This window comes from Coenobita brevimanus, chromosome 111 (genome assembly GCF_032717465.1).
Source record: "Coenobita brevimanus isolate Jiangsu-jjx chromosome 111, ASM3271746v2, whole genome shotgun sequence".
In the NCBI taxonomy this organism is placed as follows: Eukaryota; Metazoa; Arthropoda; class Malacostraca; order Decapoda; family Coenobitidae; genus Coenobita; species Coenobita brevimanus.
This window is the reverse complement of record NC_137064.1, coordinates 7,867,071-7,893,638: the sequence shown is the minus strand read 5'-3', so window position 1 is coordinate 7,893,638 and position 26,568 is coordinate 7,867,071. Positions and strand designations below refer to the sequence as shown.

The window sequence follows — 26,568 nt, the reverse complement described above, 5'->3', positions numbered from 1 at the left end:
AAAACCCCCTCACACTTTATATTTCTATTACTATATAACACTTATATATATCTACAGTCTTTATCCATAGGTTTCCTTCAGTAGTATTAGTTTATTGTCACTGTAAGGATTCAATTTCTTTCAGTAAAATATGTAGCATTCACTTTCTCGTCCTGTATACTAGCATTGAGAGTGAATATCACTTTCATCTTCACTCTCATAACTCATAGTATTCAGACATGCTAGAGTGAAACTTTCACTTTCATTACTCCTAGGGTATATACTCGTATTCTTATAATACTACTCATTTACATTTCTATTTACGTTCTCTATTCTATTTACGTTATTTACATTTCTATTTTATTTACACTGTGTCATGCACTGTCACTTGATGTAACTTATAAAACTATTTTCCATTGTTCACTTATATTTACATTCATTACTTTCACCTGCTGTTTACACATTATTTACACATTATTTACAATTCCACTTGCACTGTTTTACTCAATAGAAAGATCGTAGTCACTCTTTTATCAATTGTCAGCCCTTTACCTCTTTCCACACAAGGTTTAGTAGGGGGTAAAGGTCACAGGGCCCTTTGCATGGGGGTGAAAAAGTCCCTGAAGTCAGCAAGAGGAAACAGACGTACCTCCACTTCGGAAGATGAGAGTAAACTGATAAAGGAGGACCAGGTGGAGGCCTACTTAGGGGATATTCAGTACTATCAACGTTAGCTCTTGAACCAGCTATGTATAGCACTGAAATGATTGGCAGGAAATCTAGACAATACATTATAAATTAGGTAGTTCCAGGTGAATGTAAATATCACTTAGGCTTCTCCCTTCCCTCCTTATATGTATATTTATTTCGAAAATAGATTATACGGCATATTTCAAGGGGAAAAAAACAGCGAAAATTAGCGAACAAGTGCACATGAAGTGTTGTCAGGTGATAATTAGCCAATTCCAGGTGTATGGCACTCTCACTTACCTTATTTCTTTCTTGTATATATTATTTGGTATAAGAATAGGGCATAGGGCTTATTTCAATGGATGAAATCAGTGAAAAATTCCAGGGAAGATTTACTTAGCATAGCACGGCCGGGCAGGTGAGAGGATAGGGTAATGGAGGGGGGCTAGGGAGGGGAGTCAAGAACGGGGAGAAATGGCTAAATTGTCAACAATGGATGGGAGTACAGATGAGATTAGGCGTGCTGACTAGTGTTGGACATTGGCAGTACTGATAGATGATACAATCCCCCACTTGGAAGCCCGGGTGAATTCAAAATAACACAGAATCACAAAAGCGACGTCCCGCGGTATGATCCCTTGCTCCCAAGTGTCACGAAAGTGACGCCCCGTGGTTAAGGGGTTAATCAATTTTTATATGTCAACCTGAACACAAAATTTAAGTCTAAAACATCGTCAAAATTGGTAAAAAAAAAAAAAAATCGTTATACAAGGGTTTGGCCATTGTTAGGCAGGGCAGGGTGGTCTTTGTACCCCCATTGCTAATCCGGGGTATAGCATATACAGAAATCGTATATCGGGGTTTACCTTATAAATATACAATATATATAAATATATATATATATATATATATATATATACTTACATGTACAGGCAAGTTGCCTATGGCACAGACTTCCATGCCGCGGTTTTCTATATCATGGGAAAAAAAAAAAAAAGAGAGAGAGAGAGAGAGAGAGAGAACCACATGCATAAATTACCTATGGCGTGGTGGCATGGCAAGGTTTAAAACGACCGGGCTAATTCCCCAGGCTGTCGGCGCGCTCCCCTGTTTGTAAACAAAGAAGATGGTGACCATTTCAGCTCCATACTACAAGTGCTCCAACTGTGGACTTTCTTCTCTCTTATGAGGAGGTTAAACTTCACCATATTCATTTTAAGTAATGAAACATTAAAGATTCTTTGGGAACTGTGACTGGTTTATAGGTTTGTTCGTAAAACCGGTATGAACTGGTTAGTGATGAAGCACTTATCTCTGAGCTAAGATGAAGTATAATGCCTCCCATTATCATCATCATGTATATGAGAATGATTATTAATGTGTTTAATGTGAGTTTTGTTGACACTTGAACATTCAAACTTCATCAAATAAACTTCTTCAATCAATGCTGGACCAGTTAGCCTCCGCCATCTTTAATGTTTTGGTCAGTCAGCTGATCAGCTGACTGACCAAAACATTAAAGGTGGTGGAGGCTAACTGATCCAGCACTGATTGAAGAAGCTTATTTTAAGAAAGTTTGCATGGTCAAGTGTCAACAAATCTCACATTTAACACATTAATAATAATTTCTATTTACTGTACGTGATGATGATGGGAGGCATTATACTTCGTCTTAGCTCAGAGATACAGTAGTTGCTTCATCACTAACCAGTTCATATCGGTTTTACAAATGACTGTATTATGCCCAAGTAGACACAAGGCTGATCACCCTCCTGTTTTTTGTGCTTGTTGTTACGTGTAATACATGCATTGACTGATTACTTGATTGTGTGCCTGTGTAAAGTGGGGGCAAATGGGGAAAAGTAGGGTGAGAAGGGGGACTTTGGGCGAATGTCCAGAACCAAATTCCATTTTTCCCATAAGTTTAGTTATTTCTATGGCATGGCTTTCTATGGCGCAGGATTGTTCCACAACCAATTACCCATGCCTTAGGCGACCTGACTGTATACATCAGCAGGGGCACCCAGCGTCACTGGGCCAAAAAAGCGAACACTCTAATCCTATTTGTTCTAGTTCAATCTTTCTTTCTACTCCAGAAAGACCATGTACCTCTTATGCTTCTGAAGAGATTATAAGAGGTCCAGGAACTTTCTATTTTAGCCTTTGCAGACTAACGCACAGTATTTGTGTGCACTTGTTTACTATTACCGATGACCTCAAATGACCTCTGACTGGAGATCTCAAATGACCTTGGAGGTCAACTTCACATAGCCTATGTCCAAACAGAGGTCATGTGAGTCTCCATGCCAAAAATTGGGCTGCTGGGTCCACTCATTCGAGCGTGTAATACCGGTAACCTTAAGTGACCTCAAATGACTTTGGAGGTCAATCTCACATTGCCTACGTCCAAACTGGAGGTCATGTGAGTTTCCATGCCAAAATTTGGGCTGCTGGGTCGTCGTTCGAGTGTGTATTACCGGTGACCTCAAACGACCTCTGACCATTGACCTCAAAGGTCAACCTCATGCAACCTATGTCCAAACTGGAGGTCATGTAAGTCTCCATGCCAAAAACTGGGCTGCAGGGGTACCTGGTGTTGCCCGGGCCAAAAAGGTGAACACTCTACCAGTGACCTCAAATGACCCAGATCTGAATTTTGACCCCCATAAAACCATCATTGGGTAACCCTGATTCAGAATATATATGGGTCTGGGGGTCTCTGGCCCTTGGTCTGGGTGTGACTGAAGGACAAACAAACAATGCAGTTCTTTTATATATAGATGCAGTACATACATACTGGATGAGTCTGGGAGAGTGTGTAAGAAATGGAATCTAAAGGTGAATATAGGGAAGAGCAAAGTGATGGTCTTTGAGAGAGGTGAAGTCAGTGAATGTACAGCGAGGTTGGATGGTGAGGAATTGGAAAATGTGAGTACGTTTAAGTACTTGGGTAGTGTGATGAGTAAGGATGGAGGTTTGGAGTGTGAAGTGCTTGAAAGGGTACAGCAGGGAAGAAAGGTTGCTGGTTCTTTGAAAGCAGTGATAAGAAACAGGGAAGTGAGCATGGAAGTGAAAAAGTTACTACATGACAGTATTGTGATACCAATTCTAACGTATGGAAGTGAAGCTTGGACATTGTTGGAAGGACACAAGTCAAGAATGAGAGCAGTGGAAATGAGTTATTTAAGAGGAGCCTGTGGAGTCACATGGAGAGACAGGCTGACGAATGAGGATATAAAGGAGCGTTGTGGTGTGGATGTGGATGTGATAGGAAGCGTTGTGAGGAACACACTGAGGTGGTTTGGCCATGTGGAGAGGATGGAGGGTGAAAGACTGACGAAGAGAGTGTATGTGAGTGAGGTGGAGGGGGGAAGAGGGAGGGAGAGGCCGAAGATGAGATGGAGGGATGGGGTGGAGAGGTATATGAGAGAGGGGGGTGTGAGTTGGGAGCAGGGCAGTGAAATGGCGGGGGACAGGGCGACTTGGAGGCGATTTGTTTGTGGCCACCCCAAACGGGATTGAGGCGTCTGGCAATAGACAGATAGATAGATAGATAGATAGACATACATACATCATCTAATCTAGTGTTGCCCCATTAAAAGAGCAAGAGCCCAGGCCTAGGCAAAGTGGTCCTGACATTTAAGATGAGAGTGACCAGCTTCACTCATCCCTGAGTGGCATTACGAGAGCAATAAACCCCAACCACCCCTTGGATATAAGCCTGCACCGGTTCAATCCGACTGGAGTGCCTTAATTATGCATTAAACCACTAGGCACCATAATTTGGTTATCTGGTTACCACCCACAGTAGTAAATGGTTTCCTGGTGTATGGCAACCATCTGGCTTGTCACTCAGTGTAGAGCCGCCCGTAGACAGAAGAGAAAAGAATGCAGGAAAGAAAGACAGAGGAGGATGGCAGGAAAAAAGGCAGGATGAGTGTAATGGGGTGGCACCCGAGAGCAGCACTACATCGAGTGAGTGGATGGTAAGTGCCCCCACTGACTACTAGAGTCTATAACAGTAAAGAACCTTTCATTTAAAAATCATTGGTGAGAAAGAGGTGGACAGAGCTGCTCCATGACGTACACTTAAATCTTAAAAATTCCCTGATGCACAGTTCTGCAGACTACCACTCTCTCATTTTGCTAGCACATGCAGTAGACTAATAACTCTTTCTTTGTTTCATTTCCTTTCATTTATAACACATCCATCATTCTTGTATGTGTTGGCCTCAGTCACCTACTGGCGGCTCTCCACACTGCTTGATATCTAGCAGCCTCACTATTCAGTCATTTACCACGAAGTCACACTCTATTACATTGTCCCAGGTCTTTTTTTGGTCAGCCACTTACAACTCTACCCTCAAAGGTCACACCTCTCAATCTCTGCACCCAGCTGTCATCCTCAATCTTCTCCACATGCTTAATTCATCTCAATCTACCCCCTTCCATCACAACACTACTACAGCTACCTCAAAATGACTTAGGACCTCCCCCTAAAAGGTATTAAAAAACACTGAAATTATAGTATATCACAATGTTTGTTCATGAACTGCCATTCATTAATATGAAATTGTTTCCTTTGTTTTTTAGGACCAGTTGGATGCATTTTGGCATGGAATCACTTAGATCTCTAAAGTAATCTAAAGACATTTCTTTGCACCAAATATTTGTCAGTTCAGTCTTGAGGTTGTCCAGACTGGGGATCTTCTTCTCTGCCATGATTTTCTTCATCTTTGCCCAGCAGTTTTCTATCGGATTTAGATCTGGACTGTTGCCAGGCCAGTCGAGGACCTCAATCCGATTATCCTGATGCCAATTTGTCACCTTTCTTGACTTGTGACATGGAGCTGAATCGTGCATGAAAAAGTTGCACTCATGAATAGCAAAAAAGTTTAACAAATGATTTTTCAGAACTTGAATGTACCAGCCACCATTCACCATCAAGTTCTTAGGATTGCGGATGCTTAACAGTCAGCACCGTGTAAGCAGGGTCATATCGACTATGGGATGCAAGGCGACGAACCTTGGCAGAACGCACCTGGATCACTTGAAACGAACTTTCATCGGAAAACATAACTTTTCTCCACTCATCCAATGATCAGTGTGCATACTTCTTGGCAAACTAAATGTGCTGCTTCTTCATGCAGTCAGTAAGATGCGGTTTCTTGGATGCAGTGTGGCTTGGCAAACCCAGCTCCTTCTGCAAGCAGCGTTGGATAGTTCGAACTGGGACGTTTTGTAACAGCTGGGGATGCATTCTCTTCAATTCTGCTGCGGTCAGTCGAGGATTCTTGATTACTTCCCTCTTCAGAAGCGTACCTGTACCTCTGGAAGTCGTCCTCTTCTTTCCACCCCCATGCTTGTGCTCTGGTATGACATTAGGTGGCAGACCGCGCTACAGGAAGAATCTTCATGACGGTCGACTGCGCGTCCAGTACATTCACAAATCGTGTTGATAGGGACATTATCCTGCCTCCATGCCATGATACGGACCCTCTCATCCCTTGAGTAGTACTTCCCAGGCATGGCAACTTTACTCTAGGAAAATAACAGGGCAAACAGTACTGGATATGAAAAAAGAGGGAGATGCAAGCTCGGAGCGACGGGAACATATATTACCACTCTTGTTTCTGGGCAAGCACTGACGTGCTGAATGTTTCACTATCTCCCGCCAACACCAAAGGAGTTGCCAGTTACTTCTAGCCCCCAAAATTCACCTGGTAGAGGTGGAAACACAAAGCAAGGACAGATAACTCTCCCATAGCAATTCTGTGTGTAGGTCCTAAGTCAGTTTGCAGTGGGTGTACATTCAAGTCCCATCCTTCCTCTTAACTCCTCATTTGTAAGCCTAACCTCCCCCCCAGGCCTGTCTTTCAAGGATGCAATACGCATCCTTCAGCAATTTTTCCCCATCCATCTTGGTTTTATATAAAATCATTATGCATGGATTCTGCCAATCTTCAAGTACCTCATCTCAATCCATATATACTCTAGACTGAAGTCTGATGAACTATCCCAAATAATATCCTAGCCCTAGTTTCTAGAGTCAATTTGTTCCAAGTTCATCCATTTCTACCAGTTTACTATACTTTCTCTACTTCCTCTTTCCCCATGCTATGCTGCAAATGGACAAAAATCTGGGGAAAAATACAGTGAATGAGTTAGAGTATAAAAATTACAAAACATGCTGATGTTCTTACCATGCTGCTTGATGCTTTATGTTCTTGCTGTTGTTGGCTTGTGTTCTGTGATCGGGTAATATTGGGTTCTTGCTTTACTTCTGGTGGGTGACTTGGAAGGGAATTTGGAAGCTGGAAGAAAAAAGAAAATCATCAAACCTTACTGTGATAATCCTATCATATCTAACTTTATACTGTATAAGGATTTTGATCAAATGACAGACAGTATATATATATTTTTTTCAACATCATCATCATCTCTGACATCAATTTTTCCTACAAGAAACCTCTTTTGCTGGGATGGCCATGACAGAATCATTTCTGGACTACTTTGGCCCCAAATGCCTATTCCAACCATTCAGGTCATATATTTTCCTCCTCCTTCATCTACAATGGCAGATTAAAATGTAATATAAATGTTTCCAAAGATCTCACCTGAACAGCACACATGAAGTGAGAAAAAAAAGCAAGCACCAAACTTGACAAAAGGTATGATATCCTTAAAATATGATAGGTTGCAGAAAGTTGGAAAATGCCTATGTCCTGCAGTAAACTAATAGGCAATGCTTCCACTAAAGTAAAGGCATCAACTATCAATTAGCTAATGCTTAGAGCAAAAACCAAGAGATTGTTTTGTTTCGTTTTTGAGGGCCCCAACATGCTTGCATGCGTTGGCCTTGGTCACCTAATGGCAGCTCTCCATGCTGCTTGATCTATGGCAGCCTCCTTGTTCAATCCCTTAACCCTGAAGTCAAACTTAATGACCTCGTCCCACGTCTTTTTCGGTCTATCCCTTGCAACTCCATCCCCAATATTAATGCTTCTCACTTTCTGCACCCAATTATCATCCCCCATCCTCTCCACATGCCCAAACCACTTCAATTTACCTCTCCTCATCATAACACCAATACACTCCAGTCCCATCCTACCTCTCAACTCTTCCATTGTTGGGTATACAGTATAAATGAAATTCAAAAACTCATTATTCTTACTTCTCCAAATATTTCAGCATTCCACTACATCTTTTAACACCTTCCTTCCCCCTCCAAATCCTGCTTCTGGTCATCTTTTGTACCCTCTTTCCTATCATCCTTCCTTAATACAAAGTCTTTCCTCTTCCTCTTCCCTGCTCCTTTTCTTGCTCTTTTCTGCAGTGCTCCTGCTCTCTGGACCTCTCCTTCTTCCTCCATTCTACTCCGTAGAACTTTCTTCCTCCCTGTTTAACCCCTCTGGTAGGCAATTCTCCAGCCTCGACAACCCCCCAGAACGAAAAAGCAGGTCTATTTTTTTACTTTCTCAAAAGGTTAAAGGTTTTATGCCCGATTTATAAAGCTGGAATTTACACACCTGAAAATGCAAACCCCACCCTCCTAGACCCAACAGTTACCGAGCTATGGCCTGTCAAGGTTGATGATAGTTACCTGTAGTGGCCTGGGCGAGAAAGAAAATACGCAGCTCGCACCCGTTTTCTTCCCAAAAATACATACAAAAATCACCAAAATCAATATTTCTTAGTGTGTATAGATGTTATAAACCATTGTAAAGTGCTTAGAAAAAAATAAAATGGTCATGAACCCCCCCCCTCCAAAATATGATAAACAGTAAAAATTACACTCTCCTCCTCTCCCCTCCCCATACCTCCCATCCCCTCCCCCTATTTCCCTCCCCCCTCCCCTCTCCTCCGTGCCGTCAAATCTAGCTTGGGAAAATATATATATATTTTTTGTGTGGGTTTTGGATAATGACAGGTAAATATTTACGTACGTCTGGAAAAAAAAAAAAGAAAAAAAAAGAAAAAGAAAAAAAAAGGCACAAATATAAATATATATCATTATCTGTAAGAGCAAAATAGCCTAAATTATTTCTACTTACTCTTCCTGTAGGTAGAGATGAAAACTATAAACAAGTGATAAGGAGTGATACCATATGTTCAGACATAAAATGCACAAAGAAATACATAAGAATGAAGGAAATAAGCTATAATCTCTGACAGGTACACAATTACAGCTGACCCTCTGTCTTCGCAGGGGTTAGGGGCCTCAGACCCCTGCGAAGATCGAAAATCCGTGTAAAATTGGTGCTCCCCTAAAAACACCCCTAGCCCCCCATTTCCTTCTTTAATGAAAGAAAACCCCTGTGTACATGTCAATAAACACTTTATTTATAATTAAAGTATGAAAAAAATAGTTTAATTGCGTAGGTGGATGGCCGCTCACACAGCTCATCACAGCTACACTCTCACCCTCCACCACTGTTACCATGGTAACCACTGCAGTTGTCAAAGCACTGCAGAAAACAAACAAAACAATGTTTCGTAAATACTTCCTCCACCACTTCCTGTGTACAGTGTTGTTCTTGTACTGTACTTTATACAATAATATACAATACTGTGCTTAATTGCCTGCCGACAGCAGCGTGGGATTTTCCCTCCCGTAACTTGTCCAGCAATTCTACCTTCTCCAGCAGGGTCATTACCTTCTGGCACTTTGGGGTGCCTTCAGGAGATGTCTTGGCTGCTCTCTTATGGCCCATGGTGGATAAAATGATGGTGTCACAAAGAGATCAGCGAGTACAAGCACACACAAGCGTGGTCACAGTGAGAATGAGAGAGCCTGCTGCGAGAGATTCAAAACAATGCGGGGGTGGTGCAGGTGGTGCTGCGGGCGGAATGCAGCGTGTGGCGTGCGATTTGAATGCGTTTCCATTTTTCTCTGGACTTCAAAAAAGGTGATTTGGTTTCCCTGGTGACAAACTGCAAACACTCAAAACCGCAAACAGACGAACCGCGAGGACAGAGGGTCGACTGTATATCCATAGGCAGGTAACAAGGATTCCTTCCCCCCCAAAAAAAATATAAAGTAACTGTGGTGTGCGTATCCCTATGCAAAGACACAAATAAAGTACAGGCAATGATTCAAAACACGTGCCAAAAAGCATAAAAATTACTCAAAATATTTGAGGCTGGAGGAGGGGAGGGGTAAAGATACTCCATGCTAGGGAGTTGGGGTGGGGGTGGTAAGGCCAGGAGGGGGTGTATGGGGGTGGAGGGAGGGAAGGAGACCACCACCAGACACAAAGGGCCACACTGGAGTAAAAGGATGTGGAGGGAGGGTGGGAGGGAAATACCCTCCCCCAGATGACTGGGGGGAGGACATGGAGGGGATCCACATCGGAGGGATGGAGGATGCATGAAGAGGGTGTGGGCGGGGTGGTGATGGTGGTAAGAACAGAGGGAGGCAGGGTAGTAACAATGTAGTGTGGTAGAGGGACGCGGTACGAGGGAGGTGAGGGGTTCACCCCCTGCTGCCTGGCTACGGGCCTGGGTCCTCCCTCCCGTGTGTGCAACACTTAGTTCTGATTGGTCAGAAGCTCTCTCTCTCTCTCTCTCTCTCTTTTTTTTTTTTTTTTTTTTTTTTAAGGATGAAGGAACCAAAGGCAATGAGCCCACAAAACTGTTCCTTCCAAGAGAAAAACAAAATACAAGAGAGAGCCAAATTCAAGATCCATTCATTTCAAGATGCCTGGACACACTGCGTTTGAAAGACTGGAGATCATAGGAAGCAGGAAATACAGACAAAGGGAGACAGTTCCAGAGCTGACCTGTTGCACAAATGAAGAACTGGGAGTAACGGTTAACTCTTGCATTAGAGAGTTGGACAGAAAAGGGGTGAGAGTTTGCTGCTAGACGGGTGCTACGCGACGTCGTAGAAGTGGAGGAATGCATGCAGACAGTTCAGCAGAACAGTGACCATTGAAGTAGCGATAGAAAAGAGATAAAGATGCAACATTGCGGCGAAGAGACAGAAGTTGAAGGGCGTCAGTACGAGGGGGAGAGTTAATGAGACGAAAAGCCTTTGACTCCACCCTATTGAGAAGAGCTGTATGTGGGGAGTCTCCCCACACATGAGAGTTGTACTCCACACAGGGGCGGATAAAACCCCTGCATAGAGTCAACAATTGTGCAGGGGCAAAGAAGGAACGGAGTCAGCTTAGCACACCCAATCGCTTGGAAGCAGATTTTACAAGAGATGTAATATGATGTTTCCAAGACAAGTCCCAAGCAAATGAAACCCCAAGCATGTTCAACAATGATGCAGGATTAAGTTGAGTATTATTAAACATAATTGGGTATACCTGTGGAAGATTTTGTCGGGTTGATAGGTGCAAAAGCTGAGTCTTTGATGCATTAAAAACAACTAGATTATTTTTACCCCAGTCAGAGATAAGAGCCAAGTCAGACATTAGGTGTGCCATAGCCTCATCCCACAGCCGTGGTGGAGCAAGCCGCCGCGAGTTTTTTGTGGAAGTTGCACAATTGACGTTCCTTGTCCATTTAAAACATTGTGAAAAAACGTCGATCGTCAAGCTTAGTACTTTAGGGGTTAAGGCATACAATCCCCTCCATTTCCAGTACCCTTACTCCATCCCTCATCAATGCCACCTTCATCTTTTCTTTTCCTATCTTGGTTCCCTACTCCCTCTCCTCATGGCAGGTTTACCTCTCACACCCTGCCTTCAACTCTCCCTCCCCCAGTACAGGTTCACTACCTTCCCTTCTGTCCTACACCACGCATTACAAGTTGTTGTACAGTATATTAAAAAGTTGCAAAAACACACGAAAGTGTGGCTGCGGGCTGTGGTGGAAAAGGAGACTGGATGTGGTGTGGAAGAGGCGAGTAAACAGATCACTGGTGAGAGAGGCAAGAGCAAGAGGAGTGAGAAAGAGAGAGAGTAAGAAAAGTTTGAAACTAAAGTTGCCCGGGGAGGATCTCTCATGTCAGTGTCATGCTTTGAGGTTTCCAACAAAGAGTATGATATGATGAAAACAATGATGATGATTATAATGAATATTTCTGGAGGAAGTACAGGGTCATTTATCTGAAAATAAATTGAACTCTGCAATTTTGAATAACAAGGCATATTTCCATTACTATTTAACTACACATTTTGTGGGTTCACTATGCAGTACAGTCTACTGTACCTTGTATAATTAACTGTTTAAATGGACTTAACACTATTATATACTGACAGGATGCTAACTACGGAAGACACAATTTCGTCCAGCTTGAAGAGGGTTCAAGCTGGTCTGAAACTGCTTTCATCCTCATAAACACAATGTCTGGATGTGCATGTACTCCATCCACACTATAGGCACAGCTTATGGGAAATGTCAAGGCAGACTCTTTCATGGTAAAAGTACATTAACCACTTTATTTACTAGCAATATGCAATGAATATACCCCCATTTTTTCTTCTATTCTTACCTGTATAAACATTAGTTCTTCATTTTTGGTTGTCAAGAGCTGAGCTACTGTGAGTTCTGGAGATTTTTCCTTGGTTGGGAGTCCACCTTTCATAGGCATCTTTATGTCTGGTGGCTGTCGAAGCAAGTGAGACCATGCAAATAAAAAGCTATTTAGGAAGAAAGAATGATTAAAACACAGTCAGTCCTTGTTATAAGTCGGGACTGCATTCAGAAATTTTACAAGAGTTTCAAAATGACAGCTATTGTTAACTGAGGATTTGTGTTGGGTAGTCCCAGGCTCATCCGGACATGAGCCCAGGGGACTGTATGGTGAAACTGTCCTTCTCTGAAATCCAACATCATCCTATCAGGAGACAAGGAAGGAGATGAGAAACATTTGTACAACTGGACTCCGCCGCTGCTCAGTTAAAAATCAGTGCCACCATGAGAAGGGAAACCTGTAAATAAGCTCTGTAAATAAGAATTATTCTTTACTGCTCAATTTCTCTGTAACTGACAGTGGACTTTTAAAAAATTATGAAGATAAATAAATATATAAATAAATAAATAAATAAATCTATCCATCTATCTACAGCCAGATGCTACAATCACACAAGGGGTAGCCATTTGTCTAATGGAGAGGGGCACTAACCCTCCACCAACCCACTTGCTGACATATAGGGAACATGAGTTGGTTATATGGTTACCATCCTGCATTATAAATGATTTCCTGGCTTACAAGAAAACATTTGACTTATTGCTCAGTGTAAAGCCACCTGAAACGAAAGAGAGTAATAAAACGTGACAAAGAAGATGGGTCATTCCATCATGAGAAACGTTACATTCAGAGACAAGTTACTGACCAACTCTCACTTGTATTTTCTTATGTAGGCAATATAAATAAATGCTGTTTGCAAAGTATACTACCAACAACTCACACTACATTATGCCATGATCAGATTATTCATATGTTTTTATTCTGATTTTATATAAATTTTAAAAGTGACGTGAGAAACATTACCGCAATGTTTCCCCACCTCTTACTTTGCATGAGTATTTTCAATAACTCCGTGATTTTACTGGTTCAATCAAGAAGTGCTTTATATCAGTAATATGTCAATGTATGAGGATCATAACCATACCCAGCAAATTCTATTTCACTTAAGAATTTTGCTACTGTTAACGAAAATGTGACCGTGAGACACGTTACAGGAAAAGTGAGAAATGTTATTTGTGCGATTTATGTTTCTTTTATAATTACAAAATCACCTTTTATGAAGGTTACAGTAATTGTATCACAAAACAATGTTCATTCATTCATTGCCAGACGCCATGTATCCCAGGCGGGGTGGCCAAGGGCTTAGAGTTAATTGTTTTACAGGGAGGGGCACTAATCCTCCACCAACCCCACTTGACACGTAAGGATGCCAACAGCATCTGGTGTTCCCAGGCAGTCACCCATCCAAGTACTAACCAGAACAATGTAAATCATGTATTAATGTGAAACACGATAAATGAACTAAAACATGATTCTCGTAAAGCAAGGTTGGGGGTGATGCAGCAGAAAAGAACAGTGTAATTTTGAATATTATGAACATAAATTACCTTATAACATGTAGGTAACCCTACAGCCAGTAACAGATGTGAAAGTTACATGATCAGCTTACCTGTATATCACAACAGTGATATAAACAACACAAATATTAAAGATCAACTACTTGCTCACTGAAGATGGAAAATTCATCCTTTTAGACTAATTAACTGAGGAAGGAAAGTTCACCCCATTGAATGTGTGTGTCATTCTTGACACATGAGGAGTTGGCAATACTTGCACAACCATATCCTCTGAGATCTAATCTATGTCCGGGTTGTCAGGAAAATGAAACTGGCTATCACCCATTTTGTCAGTGCCTCTCTTTCTTAAATAATTAATTTCAAACATGCCTGGCTCTGGAACTGATTCTACCACTGCAACATAATGTTTCGACAACTTCTCGGTAGTGTAATGAACTAGTACATAGTTACCTGGTGACAGTTTTTGTGTTGCCTCAATATCAGTAGTACTCTGTGACTCAGGCTGGGATATGAATGACTCTGACATTTCTGCAAGAGACGGTGTACTTTTCCTATCACTGCTAGTACTGGAGTCAGATTGTGGGACATAGCCAGTCTCCTGAAGATACTTGTAGCACTGCTTAAAAGGTGATTGGTCTGCAGTCAAATGATACAATGCTACTTTACAGTGGCCAAGAGGTTTTACTGACCTGAACTGCTGAATGGATTTTGCTGCCTTACAGTTTTTCCAGATCTCTACATATTTTGACTTCTCAGTGTTTATATATTCAGTAGACACATACATTAGTTTGGTTTTATCTGTTATTTGTTCAGCCTCCTCATAAAATTCTACAGCAGACCTTACTGTACAGCGACCTTGCAAAACTCGCCTGTAGACATTCCATTTTACTAAAGCCCCAATCCCATCATGAGGACCCTTGCCATGATAACTTTCTTGAAAGTTCCATTCTGCAGTGCAGTTGTGGAGGTCTTTGTAAATGGTTAGAGCTGCCATAGAATACCTATTCTTGAAGTGGGTTGCTGCCCCATCAGTCCACAATGATACATGTGTAAAATGAATACCAGCAGAATTCAAATAATCAGATGGAGTCATTGGAGACATGATGGTAAAGCACGCTCACCAGGTACCCTGCAAAATCAATTTACTGTCTGGAACGAATAAAAACTTAAAGGTAACATACTAAATTACAAACACAGGGGTTTATCACTGGACTTCAGTGCAGCTACTTTGATTTTTTGTTCAAAGGTGTGCGTGAGAAACGTTACATCATTTTCTGGTAACATTCCGCACAGTGGGCATGTAACGTGTGTGACGGACCATATGGCTTACCAGGGTTTGTTTCAAAGTATCCCAGTGTTACATTATTAAGGCCTTAGGATGCCTATTTATAACCTATTTATAATATAAAGTTATGTTGGTATTCTCCAGTTTGTTAGCTGTGTATGGGAAAAATGGGGAAAAAACGTGAGACTCGTTACACCTGAAATACTTCCATTTAAAGGTCATGCTACATTCTGACCACAACATATATGTAAACAACTGTAGTGTCAATCACAACTCAAATAGATGCATTTTCAATAAAACACAGTGTCAGCATTCCAAACAATAACATACTCTGGTCAATGATGTTATGAAAATTGCTAAATTCAGCATTGATTTTTCTTTGGTGACATAATATGACAATTTTTTATGCAGCTCCCTTAGTTGACAGTTTAGGCTCTTTTTCTCTTCAGATTTATAAAATTCAATGATTAAGCTTTAAAATGATGTATAATTTATATACATTTAAGCAATTCTGATTTTGACACAAAAGGTTGACATCTTCGTGGAATGACCCAGATGGAAGAAATTGGAAGAGTGGAGGGCAGACACAGAAAATGAATGATAAAGGTGAAGAAGTAGGCAACACACATCAAGTGAGAGGATGATGGTCATCACCACCTACCATAAATAAATAAACACATAAATAAATTTATTCATTCATTCATCATCCAATCCTACGTTACCCCATGAGAAGCACAGGAGCCTGGGGCTAGGCAAGTTGGTGCTGACATTTAAGATAAGAGTGGCCAGCCTCACTCATCCCTGAGTGGTATTACGTGAACAATAAACCCCAACCATCTCTTGGTTATAAACCTTCACTGGCTCAATCTGACTGGAGCACTGTAATTACCCACTAAACAACCAGGTACCAAAATCTGGTTAAATGATTATTACCCAATGTAGCAAATGGTTTCCTGGTGTACAGGAAATAATTTGGCTTGTCACTCAGTGTAGTCACCCACAGGCAGAAGGAAGAGGAAAGAATGAAGGAATGAAAGACAGAAGAGGGAGTGTAAAGTCACCCATAGGCAGAAGGACGAGGAAAGAATGAAGGAAAGAAAGACAGAAGAGGATGGAAGAAAAGAAGGATGGAGGAGAGGAAAGGGCAGACTCCCAAAAGCAGCACTACATCAAGTGAGTGAATGGCAAGTGCCTGCACCTACCGAATAAAGAAATAAATAAAAATAAAATGGTGACTTATAATTAGCATTTTTACTTTACAGTACTATGCTGCTGGATGTGTAGTACTCCTTCTGATGCCTGAAAATGTGTCACTTCTCAGGACTTTATCCTAATCTTACTTAAAGAAATATAAACAAGGGTTCATGGTAATCTGCATATGTCAGCAACTGGATATTGCTGTTACTGACAGCATCTTGCATGTGAAAATGCATTGGGTTAAAAGCTGTGATCTGGCAGTAAAAATTAGGCACATTTTCTTCTGCAAACATGGTCTGGTCTGGTTCCAGTTTTACAGGCCATTAAGGCTAATTCCAGCAAAATTAATTATGTTAATCTGATCTGAAGGGTTAATACCAAGGAAATTTCATCCTGTTTTGGCATCAAGGGAGGTAAAGGGAAGTAGATGACTGACAAAAAAAAACATTCAGGAATAATGCTATTACAGACTGCTAATTCATTTCCACCAGTAGGTGAATACTGGTGGAATTCATTCTGGCAATCAGATAGAGTCCCAGTTCTAGAGTAAGTCATGTCAATTTGTGGCCCATCAGCTGGCAATATTTATATAATGAATACTTTAAGAATACAAAACATTGCACCATGAAAAACAGCCTAAACAAAATTGTTCTTGGGAGAAAAAATGCTATACAGGCTCACAGAATGCCAGCAGGACCTAACTTAAAATACTAGCCATTCTTTTTGGCACTTGTAAAGTAGGGAAATCATCCTCCTTGCTGGTTCTCACTTTGAAACTATTTCTTAACATTACAGTATATCACATGAATATAAACTAGAATCATCTAGAACATTATATCACATGATTATAAATTAAATCATCTAGAACCTCTTATGAGCTCCAAAACTTACTTCTTAGGCTCACCATCCGCTTACTCGATGTAGCGCTGCTCTCGAATGCCTGCCCTTTCCTCTCCTCCTTCCTTCCTCTTATGCCTTTTTTTCTTTCATTTTTTCCTCTTCCTTCTATCTACAGGTGACTCTACACTGAGTGACAAGCCAAATGGTTTCCTGTACACCAGGAAACCATTTACTACGCTGGGTGGTAACCATATAACCAAATTTTGGCACCTGGTGGTTTAGTGGGTAATTATTGAACTCCAGTTGGATTGAGCTGGTGAAGGTTTATATCCAAGGGGTGGTTGGGGTTGATTGCTCATGTAATGCCACTCAGGGATGAGTGAGGCTGGTCACTCTCATCTTAAATGTCGAGACCAACTGCCTAGCCCTGGGCTCCTACGCTCCTCATGGAGCAATGTAGGATTGGATGATGATGATGATGATGATGATGATGTGACCCATACTCACACATCACTGTTGGTCTCTATTACTCATTAATCAAAGTCCATCTGCATCTGTGTCAGCATGCATAAGAAAAGATGGGCTGTCAAGATATGAACATGACTTTAGAAAATTCCACTGGTGTAAGAGTGGGTAAATTTTAAGTTTTGGCCCATAATCAGGTATAAGTTGTGTGTATATCTTACACTGTCTGAAAGACTTTGGGAGATTTATCCTATAATGTTTGGTATTTAGAAAAATGTATATGAAGTAGATGCTCAATTTAACGAACACAAATGTAGCGGAAGCCCAAGTAATGGAATTTTTTCCCCTCGTACAGTATTTTTCTATCTATCTATCTATAGCCCGACGCCCTAATCCCGCAAAGGGTGGCCGCAGACAAAACGCCTCCAAGTCACTCTGTCACCCACCATTTGACTCCCCTCCCCCTAACTCACCCCCCCCTACTGAACAGAAAATTTCCAATAAATTGAACATAATTCTGTTAAAAAAATTCCGTACACAATTATGCTTTTCTGGGGGTATTAATTATGGGTTCAGACTGCTGTGTGTAGTACTGAGTGTTAGCATAGCTAGCTAGGTTTCAAGGATTTTGCGGAAAATAGCTCGAAATAATGGAAAATTTTCCTATATGTTGAGCCTTGGTTACAGAACTCGATTTGGCTAAAAATTCAAGATAATGGAATTAGGATTGACTGAATTAGTTCGTTAAATCGAGCAGCTACTGCATTCACACACTTCCAGCTCTGTCCTCTATTACATCTTTGTTAAATGAATTACTCTAAATACTAAGTACTGTACTGTACTTTAATGTGGATCTGATAGAGCATTGAACCAGGAACTGGAGTTGTAGTCTCCCTCTCACCTTTTCTAAGGGTTAAAATAAAGCAAATGTGATGGAAAGTCACAAAGAAGGCCCTCATTTTGTCAGGCAATGTGAAAGACACACTATATAAAAATTATACCAGATTATGAGCAAAAACTGAAAAAAATACAGGTGTGATCACTGACTAAAAAGAAGGCAGTGACATGAGAAACACTCCATTCTCCTCTTCCATACAATGGTTGCCACATATCATGGTACCATGACACATTCAGATACATTAAAATGCCTAACTTAGTTGATATTGCTATAAAAGAAGTACAGTAAAAGTTCCGTAATCTGAATCGTAAGGGACTGAGGGTCTTTCAGACTATTGGATTTTTCTGATTATTGGGAGGGACCTCTGAAAACATTTGAAATATGTACATGATCATTAAATAAACACTTTAAATGATATGGGTTATTGTTTTACTCACCAGAAATGCACAGAAGTGTAGATGAATAGTTGCAGGCAGGTACACCAAAGTCCAAGGGCAAGTCCAGGCCAGACAAAGCCTTAGACAAAACCCAGAAAATGGGAAAAATCCCAGAAAAATTGGAAAAAATCCCAGAAAAAATAGAAAAATTTCGCCTTAAATTCGGAATATTGGGATTTTCGGATTACTTGTGGCCGGATTAGAGGACTTTTATTGTATTAATGTGTGAACAAACCCTTATTTTTTATTGTCATTAATGGAGCATTTCGTAACCATCAGATGTGATCACTAAGCATCCTACATTGTACAGTTCAGCGAGGTCAGTAATGATTAAGAAAGATCAGACATGTTCTACTATCATCCACTGCTACAGAAATTACTGTAAGACAATTTGGGGCTTTCCCACTCCTCTGCACTCTCAGTTTTAAAAATATGGCCTTTACAACCATCAAAGTGAAGTCTAATGAGCAGGCTGAGCAGAACCGTCACTAATGGGACACCACAGAGCATGATTCTTTGCTGAACTGCCTGCTTTGGGCTGGCTCCACTGCAGGTGTCTTCCTTTATCCCCATCAATGACTGTTATATGGGTTCTGTGTGGGAATGTTCCTAATGCACTGTTCAGTTCTATATCAGTCAATATTAGCTCCTTGCACTTCACTGATGTCCTTTTTTAAGTTAATTCTTGATACTACCAAACAATTTTTATCAGCATAAGAAAGTCATCTTGCACTGAAGGGGATCACTGTCTGCATCTAACCTCTCCAGTGGAAAAAAAAGAAAAAAGAAAAAAAAGAAAAAAAAAAAAAGCCAAGTTGCTTGAAGGATATCAAGAAAGTATAGTTTTCCATATAGATGCATAGACTTGTGGAAAAAAAAAAGAAAAAAAAGAAAAAAAAAAAAGGGGGGGGGGGTCAAGAATAAAATGAAAAGGCCATTCCCCCCAAATTGGTTAAATTAATTTAAATAGTACTTTAATTTTCTCTCTAGTTTTATCTAGGCAATCTATCAGTGAATGAATCTGTGAACAGCTTTGCTATTTAGCAAAGCTACTCACAGTCCAGGATCAGTTATCACTGGCAATTAATCAAAACAGTTTCTTTTAATCAATATCTGTAGCTTAAACTTTCTTCAGATAATTAACCTTCCCTTGCAGTACTAACAGCCAGTAATAAGAGATACAACATACTTTTTGGAGAAACAACAGTACCATAACTTATTCAGCCCATGGATGTCATTTTAATTTTTACCTTGCCATTTCCTCATATTCAGCTTAAGATAACCCTTTTAAAATGGAGGGGTTATATACAGTCTTAATAAACCCCTTTAGTATGAGAAGCCTTTTCTCATCTGCATAAAATCATCTGGTGGCAGAAAGAATAAACTAAATTTAAAGGACTGTTGTACAGATTCAGGAGGTAAAGCTTTGGGACATCAACACAATACTAAAGACCCTGAAAGCAGAGATTCAGGAGGTAAAGCTCTGGGACACCAACACAATACTAAAGACCCCGAAAGCAGAGTTAGCGGGTGGGCACTAAAGACAGGATTAGGCGTTCTGACACTGCAGAACCCTCAGTAAGAAATTGGGCGGTACAAGCTGGTTGCCACATATGACACAGTAAATTAAGTTGTGTCAAACTAACTTTATAAGAAGAAAAAAAGAATCCAATATCATGAGGCAATATCATATACCATAAATTGCTCACCTTTATATTTAACTTGTTTTCTGCAGCGTCTCTGATGTTTTCATCATCTGGATCCATAGGTTCACTTTTAACTGAAAAGAAAAAGAGAAAAGATTATATATGATGTATGGAAAAATAAACAACCAGTATAAATCATATCTGTGGTGGGTAATGGCGACCATCATCCACTCACCTAACGTAGTGCTGCCTACTTCTTCCTTCATCTTTTTTGCTTTTTTTTTGTTGTCTGCCTGCTCTCTTCCAGCTCCTCTCCTCTTTCCTGTTACTTTTACTGCTCTTCTTTCCTTTTCAGGTTGATTTACATTGACTGACAAACCTAATGGTTTCCTGTAAGCCAGGAAACCATTTACAATGCTGGGTGGTAACCATATAACCAACCCACAAATGTTCCCTATGCGTCAACAAATGGGTTGGCAGAGGGTTATTGCCCTTCCCTTTAAAATAATTAACTCCAAGACAAGCAGCCACCCCTTACAGGATTATGGTGTCTGGCCATGGATAGACAGATAAATCACATATGGCTAGGATGAGAGTTTTTACACCATATTACAGTGTATGTAACAATGCTGAGCAGGGATCATCAATGCCAAATTATTTTGTACCTTGCTCAAAGAGGCAAGATCAGAGTGTGTGTGTGTGTGTGTGTGTGTTCTTACCTAATTGTATCTTAACCCTCTCACACACCATAAGTTTGCAGTAAGTTTTCTGCCCTCCCACAGAACTAAAATCCCGCTCAGGCTGCCTCTGCTCATGCAGAAAGGAAAAAAATTCTAAGGCCAAATTTACCCTCGGAAAGTGCTTATATTGTTATAAATTGTAGCCCATTTTCGCTGTTTATTATTATTATTATTATTTAAAAAAAAAAAAAAAAAAAAAAAAAAGGAATAAATGTACAGAAATGAACCGAGAATAAACCTTATTCAGGTGAAAACTAGCTTCCAACAACTTTCCAACATCACTGTGAAATTTTTTTCCCGCGATGTGCAGTTGCAAAGGAAATGACTATATGCAGAATTTCACAAGCTTTCAAATGAGCTTGGTTTCAAGTTGATACGTCAATAGTTTTCAAGTAAATCGAAAAAAACAAAGAAAATCGCCTAAAAACGACTGATTTGTTTATTATTTTCTTGTTTTTAGTGATACTGTAACAAACATACTGTATATGTAAATTCTATCCAGTTTTGTAGCCCAAAGGATAAGGAAGCTCATGATATAATTCACTGTGTTATAACACTTACTATTACTGAGAAAATAAATTTTGAAAAGTTACGATGGGTTGCGCGCGGTAACAGCACGTACGCTCTGGCCCGTAGGCTTGAGTATGTTCGTCTTTTGGAATTTTTCCCTAAATAATCATTTGGACACATAGGTTACTTTGCTTTATAACAGTATGCATATGAAATCATCAGTTTTGATCATACTTTCTTCGGATTTTTGAAGTAACCTATATTTTACGAGTAAAATGACTGAGAGAAATGCAATGAAATGCACCACAATTTCCCTATGAAAATATATAGTAAACAAACATTTTACACCTTACAATACAATAGCATAAAAACTAGACAAATAAGCTGGTTACTCACGTCCTATAGCAGTGCTGTAGTGTTTTCTTGAGAGGAGATGGAGTTGCAGAGAAGAGGAGAGGTATGATCACAGCCTGTGTGTGTGTGTGTTACGTTCTCTAGCACTGTTGTAGTGTTTCTTAAGAGGAGATGGAGTTGTAGAGAGGAGGAAAGGTACAATCACAGCCTGTGTGTCTATTTACCTAGTTGTACTACCTAGTTGTGATATACAGGAAATAAGCTACGCTCGTGTGGTCCAATCTCTGTTTCTCAATAAGTCAAATTTTGCTTTAGACTCGTTTAAGTTTTTAGACTGGACGATTTCTTATGTCCAGGCTATTCCACAGGGCTATGGATCTATAAGGAAAACTATATTTCTTGATATCTTTCAAGCAGCTTGGCTTCTTCAGCTTCATTCCATGTCCTCTTGTTACTCTCGTATCCCATACAAACAGATCTTCTTTGTCAATTTTGTCTACTCCCATCATGGCCCTGAACACTGCAATCATGTCGCCCCTCTCTCTCCTTTCCTCTAAGGAAGGTAAATCCAGCTTTTCCAGCCTCTCTGTATGACAGATCCGCCAGGCTGGGGACCATCTTGGTTGCTGTTCTTTGTACCCTCTCAATCTTGTTTATATCTCTCTTTTCGTGTGGGGACCACACAACTATTGCATATTCTAACCTGGGGTGGATCATGGCCACTATCAGTTTTTTCATCATCTCTTCATCCATGTAAAGAAATGCTACTCTTATGTTGGTCAAGAGTTTTTACGTCTCTCTACTGTCTTGTTAATGTGTTTTTCAGGTGACAAACTATCCTGGACCAGCACTCCCAAGTCCTTCTCCTCTCTCGCTTTTGTGACTGGTTCATTACCCATCAAATAATTCAGTGATGGTCTCCTGGTACTTTTACCCATTTCTAATATTTTACATTTTTTTTGCATTGAATTTCATTTCCCACATCTGGCTCCAATCATGTAACCTATCCAGATCCTCCTGCAGCATTTTACAGTCTTCCTCAATTTCTACTTTCCTCAAGATCTTTGCATCATCAGCAAACAGACTTGCATAACTATTCATTCCACCTACCACATCATTTACGTAAATCAGGAACATTACTGACGCTAACACCGAGCCCTGTGGGACTCCACTTGTCCCTTCCCTCCATCCAGATATCCTGTCCTTTATTATTGTCCTCATTTGTCTGTCTCTCAAAATGTCTCTCATCCATTCCAGGAGGTTTCCCTTCAATCCTCCTATACAGTATGCTCCAATCTCAACAACAATCGCTTGTGGGGTACCATGTCGAAGGCCTTCTCAAAATCTAAATACACACAATCCACCCAACCATCTCTCTCCTGTAGCACGTCAATTGCTCATGAGTAAAAGCTCAACAAGTTGGAAACACATGAACTTCCACTTCTGAAGCCAAACTGACTTTCAGCCAAAATGTTCATCTCTTCCAGATATTTTATCCATCTTTTAGGATTCTTTCACACAATTTTGCGACCATGCTTGTCAGGGACACTGGTCTATAATTCAGGGGTTCTTCCTTGTTTCATTCATTTTTTTTTTCATTCATTGCCAGACGCCATGTATCCCAAACGGGGTGGCCAACGGCTTAGAGTTAATTGTTTTTTACAGGGAGGGGCACTAATCCTCCACCAACCCCACTTGACACGTAGGGATGCCAACAGCATCTGGTGTTCCCAGGTGGTCACCCATCCAAGTACTAACCAGACCCAACGTTCCTTGTTTCCTCCCTTATAAATTGGTACCACATTCGCCCAAGGCACTTTCCCCTCTTCCAGAGAACATACAACTAAACTGTGAATCTTATCCGCCAGTTGTTCTCTGCATTCCTTCAGTACCCAATTCGAGATTCCATCCGGTCCTCGGGCTTTCCTTACATCCAGAGTTTCCATTAATTTATACACTTCCTGCACTTCCACTTTTATACCTTTTATCACTACATTTCTAGTCACTCTCTCCCCCTCCATAAAATCCCTTTCATTAGTGAAAACCAATTGGAAACATTTGTTTGTTATTTCAGCTTGCCTTGCCACATCTTTATAGACCTCTCCTTCTACTTTCAGTTTGGTGATTCCTTCCTTTCGTTGATTTCAGTCATCCATCATCCAATCCTACTTTGCCCCATGAGAAGCAAAGAAGCCCTTGGCTAGGAAAGTTGGTCCTGACATTTAAGATGAAAGTGACCAGCCTCACGCATCCCTGAGTGGCATTACATGAGCAATCAACCCCAACCATCCCTTGGATATAAACCTTCACGGGCTCAATCCGATTGGAGCACAATAATACCCACTAAACCACCAGGTGCCAAAATTTGGTTATATGGTTACCACCCAGCATAGTAAATGGTTTTCTGGTGTACAGGAAACAATTTGGCTTGTCACTCAGTGTAGAGTCACCCACAAGCAGAAGGAAGAGGAAAGAATGAAGGAAAGAAAGACAGAAGAGGGAGTGTAAAGTCACCTGTAGGCAAAAGGAAGAGGAAAGAATGAAGGAAAGAAAGACAGAATAGGATGGAAGGAAAGAAGGATGGAGGAGAGGAAAGGGCAGGCACCCGAGAACTGCACTACATCGAGTGAGTGGATGGTGAGCGCCCCCACTTACCACTTTTAACCTTGCCAATATTAAACCATCAACATTAGTACATATCACTTTCAAACTTTTTTCAATGTTTTTTATACCCTCTTCTCTCCTCTCCATCGGTACCACTTCCTCAATTTCTGATCCATAACCTCCAATTAAACACTGTCTTCTCTTCCTCCGTTCTCTGTTCATTTTTGCCTTTGCTTCGTTTACTAACTCCTTTATTTTAGCTCTTTCTTCCTCATTTGGATCTCTCCTTATCCAAACATTTTTGAACCCCTAATTGTCTGATAATTTCCATGTCCTACTGATGATTTCATTTACCATTACCTAGGACTTAAACTTTACCTTATGTGGCCTCGTCCCTCCTTCCTCGTACTTTCCTAACCTACACATTTCTTCAATCCTTCTTGAGCTTTGCTGTTACCCTCCATAATAACTGATATAATCTCTTTAACCTTAATCAGTTCTTCTCTTTCTATTTCTGATCTTATTGTCATATGTTTTTCTTTTCCTCCTGAAATTATTACACATTTTTTCTTATCTGCTACATCCCTGACTAAAGATTCTCTACTTCTCAGTACCCTAACCACTTCCTTCTCCACCTTTTCCTTGCTTTGTTGTTCTATAATCTCTTTCAAATTTACATTTCCTTTCTCCTGAATTTTCTTCCACCCCTTGTGTTGCTCCTTGCTTTCCTTAATGTGCTCATCTTGCATCCTTGATTTTGATTCATACTCATCTAGTTTACTTTTCATCCTGTCCCTTCTTCTCCCAATCTCTAATTTTCCCTCTTGAGCTGTTTTATTTCATTTGAGGCAGATTCGTTACTCACTTTTAATTCTGTAACTTCTCCTTCTTGTTCATCATTACATGTGCCAACTTCTTCCAGTTAATTCTGCAAAACTTTAAACTCTTTCTCCTGCTCTAAGGTCTGTTCCTGCAACTCTCTAATTACAGCCCATACCTTTTTTAACTCCTGGACATTCCTCTCCACGGTTTTCTCTACTCCTGCTACTCTTGTTTGGTACAGCTTAGTATTTCCTTTTCCCATATCTTCGTCGCAAAAGCCTGCAAATTCCCCTTCACCAGTTGTAAACAAAGAACGGTCCTTCTCCGCCATGATGCAACCATATGGAAACTTTATATTTCCGCTGTACCTTGTACTCTTTATGACCGAAACCTGCGGGTAATATTTACTAAAGTCTGACGGGATCATTGCTCACGCACTCTTTCACATAATCACAATAGGCTGGTCTCCTCTTCGCCGCTGATTCAGTGATTATTTCCCCACGATCCAGGAAGAGCTCCGAATCTGTCAGCGACCTGTGTGTGTGAGAGTATTTGTAATGTGTGTGTGTGTGTGTTTGCGATGTGATTTACTGTTGTATGCTTTCATCAGTATGGTACTGATGAAAGAATAGTCCTGTGCAGAATGGCACATCACAAACAGGACATATACAGCTGGTGTCCCTCCTCCTCTTGTGCAAACAGCACAGCAAACACTGTAGCCTTTTCCTGTGGTGAACAGGAGTGGTGGCAGTGGTGACAGCAGTGGTAAGACCAGTCATAGCAGTGGTGAAAGGAATGGTGGTAGTGATGGTGCTACTGCCTGTAGTGCTAATCGCCGTGGCCTTGAGGAGGATTTTGCTCTCCTTTTCCTCTCCCTCACTCTCTCCTCGTCACCAAATTCACAATCAGATTCACTGTCACTGCTTTCTTCACTTTCACTCCCACTAAACAAGTATTTCAAGTACTCCTCCGATAAGCCCTTACATGCCATTGTAGTTTTAGTGTAACAGGAGGGGAACGGTAAAAATTAGTTAAGAAATTTGAAATCTGGCTTTCTCTGAAAATATATAAGAAACACTTATAAACTCTCTTCACAAGC

The 26,568-nt window shown here is 40.6% G+C and overlaps 1 protein-coding gene across 1 annotated transcript in view; it reads right to left on the bottom strand.

Annotated features, from left to right (window-relative positions):
* Window positions 1-26,568, bottom strand: part of Polr3D (RNA polymerase III subunit C53) — a 110,323-nt gene that overhangs the window by 17,279 nt on the left and 66,476 nt on the right. The window contains exons 6-8 of the mRNA XM_080286387.1: window positions 20,503-20,573; window positions 12,116-12,229; window positions 6,873-6,983 (exon numbers count right to left, since the gene is read on the bottom strand). Of these exons, the coding sequence (XP_080142513.1) occupies window positions 6,873-6,983; window positions 12,116-12,229; window positions 20,503-20,573 (296 nt within the window). The remainder of the gene's footprint in view (window positions 1-6,872; window positions 6,984-12,115; window positions 12,230-20,502; window positions 20,574-26,568) is intronic.